This window comes from Porites lutea, chromosome 3, assembly GCF_958299795.1.
Source record: "Porites lutea chromosome 3, jaPorLute2.1, whole genome shotgun sequence".
Lineage (NCBI taxonomy): Eukaryota > Metazoa > Cnidaria > Anthozoa > Scleractinia > Poritidae > Porites > Porites lutea.
In genome coordinates this window covers 28,982,569-28,990,519 of record NC_133203.1, presented here as the reverse complement: position 1 = coordinate 28,990,519, position 7,951 = coordinate 28,982,569, and the positions used below count along the sequence as shown (strand labels likewise).

Genomic DNA, 7,951 nt, shown 5'->3' with positions numbered 1-7,951 from the left:
GAAAGGAACTTATTCGGCAGTACATCTTTTCACATATTATGCTATTAATGCAGTATATATACTGTAACATTTTAAGCCACTAACTACGGTCGGTATGCTATTACTGGCCTAAAATATTACTCATATACCGACTAACAAGTTAAGCCATTAGTTACTGGCTTAAAATATTACAGTACGTAATAAGTGTGGTTCCAAGTTAAGCCGTTAGTTATTGGCTTAAAATGTTACAGTATGTTATAAGTGTGGTTCCAAATTAAGCCGTTAGTTATTGGCCTAAAATGTTACAGTATGTAATAAGTGTGGTCCCAAATTAAGCCATTAGTTACTGGCTTAAAATATTACAGTTTGTAATGAGTGTGGTTCCAAATTAAGCCTTTAGTTATTGGCCTAAAATGTTACAGTATGTGATAAGTGTGGTTCCAAATTAAGCCTTTAGTTATTGGCCTAAAATGTTACAGTTTGTAATAAGTGTGGTTCCAAATTAAGCCGTTAGTTATTGGCTTAAAATGTTACAGTATGTTATAAGTGTGGTTCCAAATTAAGCCGTTAGTTATTGGCTTAAAATGTTAAAGTATGTTACAAGTGTGGTTACAAATTAAGCCATTAGTTATTGGCCTAAAATGTTACAGTATGTAATAACTGTGGTTCCAAATTAAGCCTTTAGTTATTGGCCTAAAATGTTACAGTTTGTAATAACTGTGGTTCCAAATTAAGCCATTAGTTACTAGCTTAAAATATTACAGTTTGTAATGAGTGTGGTTCCAAATTAAGCCATTAGTTATTGGCTTAAAATATTACAGTTTGTAATGAGTGTGGTTCTGGATCCAATAAACGATCCCTTCGATCAAAAAACAAAACAAAAGGAGGTAGTCACAAGAGCAAGGACTGGAAGAGGACATCATCATTTGCCGAAAATAAAGGATTGCCTGAAGAATTCAGCAAATTGGATTGAATTAACGCTTAAGGACCAGTATGAATTCCCAGGATTTGACACATCCTCAGCAACGTCGCAACCAAACTTTATTTTTGTTAAAGATTATAGAAAGTTAATTTTCGCTCCCAGTACTCGACCTCATTTTATTTGGGATGATAATCAGCCATCAAAACGAAGCACACAAACAGCCAAACACAATATAGTTATAGATGGTGTGGATACCTCATTAAATGTGAGAAGAGGGCCTTGTGAAGGTGTGAAGAAGTGTACTGGTCCTGACTGTTCCTATGTTGTCTCTAACAGACAAAAGGTCAATCGATGTGTACACCACAGAGACAGTCATTCTCTTGTTTCCACTGGACTATGTCCTGCACATATGGTTTACATATGGCTATCCCTTGACGATGGAAGGCGATGGATTGGGATTGTGCCAGGCAAGCAACATAATCACTCAAAACCAGCACCACACATCCTGTCAAGCAAAGTTAAAGAGGACATCAGGAAAGTGGTATCTGATGATAGTACTAAAAGTACCAAAGATATCATGAAGGGATTTGGAATTGGTTACGTCCCCGCTGAAGCCAGTTCACCTGCAGCTAACGCTGACCGTGTGAGGAGAGAGAGGAAAATGGCGCTTGGAAAATGGATGTCTTTTCGTAAAGAACTTCGTCCACTAGATGAGATACTTGGTTTTGATAAAATTAGGAAAAAAGTGGAAGGTAACCAGTTATATGATGAAAGCACGAACATACGCGAAAAAGTCAACAAAATGATGGGAAAGTATCAGATGGAAGGATCTGAGTATATTTTTACGCCTGCCAGGAAGTACGCGTTTTTTATGTCGCCATTTCAATCAACTCTTTTGAGTAGAGCAGAAGATTTATTCATGGATGTGACTTACACAGGCAACGACTTTTTTCCATACCTTCTTAACATCGTAACTTTCAATGATCAAACGTGCGTGTATAACGCCGTCGCAACAGTACTGTGCAGTAGACAAGATGGCGACACTTATGCCAAGTCGATAACCACAATTTTCGACAAGGTTTCACATGATCATGCTCATTTCTCGAATGGTGCAAAGTTAAGGTCTATACTCGTGGATTTTGACGATGCACAATACAAACGACTGAAAGAATGTCTCGGTGAAGAACTGGCCAAGAAAGTCATCTGGGTGTGCAGTGTTCATTGGCAACGATCAGTGAATAGAGTCTGTAACGTGGTTTGCCAAAGCGAGGATGAAATTCGAATCTTCAAAAATTTAGCCCGCAAAATTGAAGAGGAACGAGATAAAGAAAATATTTACCTAGTTTTCGATGTACTATCGGGCTCCAGGAAACTGCAAGATGCTAAACAGTTGATTGAGTGCGACCTGTGTTCTGAACTTGACAAGCTTGACAACCATAATTGGACAAAACTGAAGCACTGGAGCAAGTGGTGGTGTCGGTTGAATCACCTAGCAATGTTTACAAGGGCCTTTAAGGAAATGGAAGAGAAAGATTGGTAAAAGGACCATGTACCACCAATCCAGTCGAGGCATTGAACCGACAATCATTGCTGGAAGGCTGTACCGTTCTTCATACTTTAATGGAAAACATTTACCTGGAGGATCGACTGCAAGCGGTGAAAACAGCAGTTTGCGAAGATAATGTTACAACGTCTTATAGGGCATCACCTGGTAAACCAAAAAATTAACGAAAGCGTACAAGCATTGGGAATTCAGGAGATGAAGGTCCACCAGACAAGCGCCGTCATATAATCAGTCAGAAAGGAAGGTTGAATGGTAGAGCGTTAATCAATCGTGTCATTGAAGTTGAATATGATGAAAAGAACAAATCAGGAAAGGTGACAAAGTACTGGGGATGGTGCAAAGGACAAATCATGGCATACTGGAAACATGAAGGGTACTTGGTAAAATTTGAGGATAGAATTGAAGATGACGGAACAGTCGTTTCTGGGTGGTCGGATTGGATTGCAGACTTAAATAGCAAGGATGTACGTTTGTTAGATCCGTAATTCAAGTGCTTTAGCTGACCCTGATCAAAGATAGTGTCAAACCATCCCCTGATTGACTTGGCAAAGAAGTGCACCAGGCAAACGCTTCATACACCGGCGGGTCTACAACGCAGGTCACTGGTCACAGGTCAAAATACCGGTCACAGTGCTACAGAAAAATAGACAAGCACAAAAGTGTCTCCTAGCCCTAATCGTTATCCAAACTGGTGTTTTACATCGAGGTGAAACTGTTTGCCTTAGATAACAATAACCAATAAAGCAGTGACCTGTACATGTGGCCCGTGGAATGTGACCCGCGTATTAGACCTGGCTTTCGTACACATTGTCATTGTAGCGGGTTGAACCGTCATGAATAAGTACATGTGGGGTTAACAACTCTAACAAACGTTGTTTGATCAACACTATGTCTAGCTTAAGTCCTCCCAGAAATCTGGGACATCCTCCTGGTTTTTTAACCGATCGAACACAAAATTTGTTGAACGTCCCGCTTTTCTCTGCAACTATCATATTCCCCGGCAAATTCCAGAGTCTCCCGATTTCCGGTAGAAATTTTTTTTTCTCCCCAAACAGGCCTTGGTAGAGTTGTCACCCCACGTAATATGTTTGGGGGAAAGAAACCCAATTTTTTTAATAGTGTTAGCATGCATTTTTACTGTTCCTCTTCCTAAGCAGCGCGTCCCATTTCAAATGATAGCACAAAATACGTATGTTACGTGTGTTCCAATGTCTCCCTTTTTGTTGGTTTGGTTTGGCACAGGACAAAAACTGGCCAACTTAATTATTTATACCACAAAAGCCGTAAACAACTTTTGTTCTCTTAACCTGAGAAATTACTTAGTTTGCTCTGGAACCACGAGTGGCACGCAATGCTAGCATCACAGCCTGGTCATCCCTCCTAACATCAATGATGCTGTAATTAAGTAACTAAGTTACCGGTTTGTAAGAATCATCCTGGCCTATTTGCCAGTACGAACTGTGCAACTGCTTGAGTTCACTCTACAGCGAGCCATAAACATTTTAATAGTTTGTCTAATTACCTTCTTAATTAACACGCTGTAATAATAAGCTTTTCACCGTTTTTGAACCGTTTCCGAAATGAGATCACATTGCGACAAGCTTGTAATTGATAGCACGCTACAAGTCAACTATTACAGGTAACGAACGAAGACCTTACGTGGTGATTGGTATTGAAACACCTCTCTGTTGGTTTTGCATTGACTTAGGTTCGGTTAATCATTAAATCTAGATTGAAACGCGACAAAGTTATTCAACCCGGGAATCGGAGCTAATCCGTCAAAGGATACTGAAAGGTTACCGCCCTTTGAATAGAAACTGGCCTCGACCAATCACTGCGTCGCATGTGGCTTCGCGCGAGATATAAGTAGCGCAGTTTGTACAAAAGTAGCAGAGGGTTAGAGAGCGTTAATTGACTGCCAAGCCGTTAAGTACTGTTTCATAAACGAGCGGGAGTGTTTTATCGGGTTATAAAATCACAGGGCGAAAATCTCAAGGGAATATCCGAGTTTGTTTGTGTGGCGAACTTGTGCGATAATTTTTGGTTTAGCGTACCAGTGTGATAATTTTAATTTTGTGTTGCACAAATGGATTTGAAGATGCAAGCACGCATTACGTGGCCGGGCGCCTTGGGAATTATTGTAAGAATTATTATTGTGTGGTTTTGGGACTGCATGACCAATTCGGAGCGGACGTTTCTTGAGCTAAAGAAAGAACATCAACGAAACAAATTACAATCAACCCCGATTTCGCCCTGGACTGAAATCAAATGCCGCCCCCAGACTTTTTAGTTTGACAGTGTTTTACCAGGGTTTAAAACACGAGCACGTGACCAAATGGATGTGATAGGTTGTTGAGCTTGTGAATTGGTAGTGACTTTTTTAAGACCTATAAAAACCTCACATCAAAGCAAAGGCTGTTCTGGCGAACTTTTCCCATCAGAAGTTAATTCCCCAAAAGAGACAAGTACTAACAATAAATAATGGACACTTTTAAGACAGGATTGAGCAGGGCAAGACTTAAGAGGGAGCGAAGAATAAAGAACGCGATACTAACAATCCTATGTATGACACCCCCAACATAGTAACTTCTACTTAATTGAAACTATATTTAGTGCAACTTACAGTGCATGGATAACATCGCAAAGCGAGGGGGTCGGGAAGCCACTTTACTAAGTAATAAGCACTAGATAAGATGTGTGATTGTGTCTCTTTCTTGCTTGGGAAGACTATGAAGGGTTTAATTTACCCGAGTCACTTATGGTCAACAGTAATTACCCAATGAATTTCCCTCTACTCTGCATAGCACTTCTACACATACTATGAGGAAATAGGGTTTGGTCTCGGATTGGGAAGTTATTAAGAAGGAAAGGGGCTATTTGCTGTTTTATAAACAACTCCACAAAACTGGAAAAGAAATTGGAATAGTACACTGACTGTAATTGTTTTGATTAACACCCCGCCATTACCCTCAAAGCACCCAAACTAATGAAACGTTTCATTTCGCTCGTGTTAAGAAAGCATTCTTTTGAATCTTCAGATTACGGATTTCGACGCAGATGTCATTATGATAGGCCAATAACTAACGGCTTAATTTGGAACCACACTTATTACATACTGTAACATTTTAAGCCAACAACTAATGGCTTAACTTGGAACCACACCTATTACATACTGTAATATTTTAAGCCAGTAACTAATGGCTTAACTTGTTAGTCGGTATATGTGTAATATTTTAGGCCACTAATAGCATACCGACCGTAGTTAGTGGCTTAAAATGTTGCAGTATATGTACTGTGATAACAGCATATTAAGCCATTGTCTAAACGCCCAACAAAAAAGAAATGTTATTTGAAGAACATTCAGAAAAGAAGACATTTTAGATATTAACAAAACAATTAGACACAAGTAAAAGTTGACAAGCATCATGATTGTGTTCCTTTTTAGTAAAGTTTCTCTGATCATTTTACTCAATAGACATTCCACAATTTTTTAGTTTTGATAAAGGAATAAGTGAACATCCTTTGACACTCAAGGGAAGGACCCACGTTAAAACTAGATAAATTACCACGTTTAAAAGTGATTTCTCACAATCTGATGAAGACATTGCCTGCATCGCAGACACCCTAAACCTTCTGTATAGTGTCTGCAAATTAGTGCAAATTATCGTGTTCAAATCCCCGAGTCACAATGACATATATAGGAGTTTTTGATTGGCTTGTTTCTTATGTTCAGAAGAAGGCTTTCGAGTTCAAACTAGGGAGTTTAAGATACTGCGACTACGGACTACGACTACGGTTAAACATGCTACTGCGCATGATCAAAGCCACGTGACTGTTAATTTTTCCCTCGTAGTCCTGCAGCTACGGTGAGTTGTTGAGCTGTTTCGCGTAGTCGCGACTACGGAGAACATTTTGCTCGCATTTTGCCATCTCGGTAATTCAAGAATCTCGTCTTTTCGTAAAAGAGTTTTCAATTCACCTGCTTTAAGTGAGAGGGAAGCGAAATATGTAAGTTTTGTCTAATTTCTGCTCAGATTTACGCTTTTAATCCACTGTTGTGACTATATTTTTATCTAGCTAAGCTCATATTTAAATAAGCTTAGCTGTTTATACGCAGAATTCAGATTGACGGCCGAGGAGAAGAGAAATCATGCAGGTAATTTACTTTCTCTTCGCACTTGAAAAGTTTCAATGTTTGTTCGAACTGATTAGTGTGTTTTTCTACTTGTGTAACCTTTGTTTATGTGATTTGCTGAATGAAAATGATGTAAACATCTTCGAGACAGTCGAAACTCGGCATTTCAATACTTCAAACTACATCAGATCAGTAGTCGGAGAAGTCCCTATTACTATTTCTGTCTATTTCTTTAATATTTGACATAAGTATTCATGGGCAAAAAAATAAAACCTGTGTAACCAAAACTTTGTTCACTAATTTCACCCAACGTATACGTAATTGCTTCGCTTCCTTCAAGTATGGAAGAATTTGCTCATTGTTCTAAAGATAAGATCACATGCAAAACGGACTTGCATTTTTGTGAACTGTGATTAACCCATTTGCTGCTGGAGATTTTGCCGAAAAATGCGTTTTGAAGCTAGTCGAGTGGTTTTCTGGTCACTGTCGTGCTATAAAGAGCTAAAATTTACCACAAAACCAGTTTACAGGTCGTACACTTGATGGCCTTCTGATCCAGATGCAAAACATCAGCTTGCGAAGTTCGGGCATGCGCAGAAAGCAAAATTTCGAGATAGTTTTTGGGTTTAAAAGTGACACAGCAGTCTTGACTTTTACTTTTCGCTTTCTCTCCTCCCCTCTTTTTTCGCTTTTCTTGCCTCATTTTTTTTTTCTCTTGCTGGGCATTTAGTAGGCTTCATTTTGGTGGGAATAGTTTTTAGGAAAGCTTTTAGGATCTTAGGATTAGGTGAAAGGAAAGGTAGGTGGGCAACGGAACAAGATTTTCATGGAGATTTTCAGGTCAATGTTACATGGTTTTTTGCCTCTTTCTCCGGTGTCCTTGACTGAATTGTGCTCATTCTGGTATGGTTTGAAAGACTTCTTCACTCTGCACAAGTTAGCGGACAAAGTTGTCCTTGACCGTTAAAACTGATGACGTCACAAAGGGTAGAAAGGACGTGGATCCACACGGGCGGTTCAGGGGCGAATGGGTTAAAACAAGAAAATCTTTGCGTGTTGTTTCCCTCTCCGCCTCTTCTCTCGTAGTCTACTGTCTGTAGTGCAATCTTAATGTTCTATATTTGCAAGACTCAACCCAGTGCTACAAACAAAGGACAACGCTCATCCAGCCGTAGTTCGTAGTCCGTAGTCTCCGTATCTTAAACTCCCTACTACTCCATCGTTGTTTGCTGCAAACTCTCCTTGTTAAATCGCTTCTGAGAATTTTGACATGTCACTGTGCTCAACCGTCAAGCACAGGTAAGAATTGGACCAATCGTGAGGAGTATAAAAACCTGTCTATCAGAAATGC

General features: G+C 39.5%; 1 protein-coding gene across 1 annotated transcript in view; it reads left to right on the top strand.

Moving 5' to 3' along the window:
* The first annotated feature begins 2,448 nt into the window (after nucleotides 1-2,448).
* LOC140932116 (uncharacterized) overlaps nucleotides 2,449-7,951 on the top strand; it is a 9,064-nt gene continuing 3,561 nt past the window's right edge. Inside the window, exons 1-2 of the mRNA XM_073381765.1 lie at nucleotides 2,449-2,557; nucleotides 2,658-2,933. Coding sequence (XP_073237866.1) covers nucleotides 2,449-2,557; nucleotides 2,658-2,933 — 385 coding nt within the window. The remainder of the gene's footprint in view (nucleotides 2,558-2,657; nucleotides 2,934-7,951) is intronic.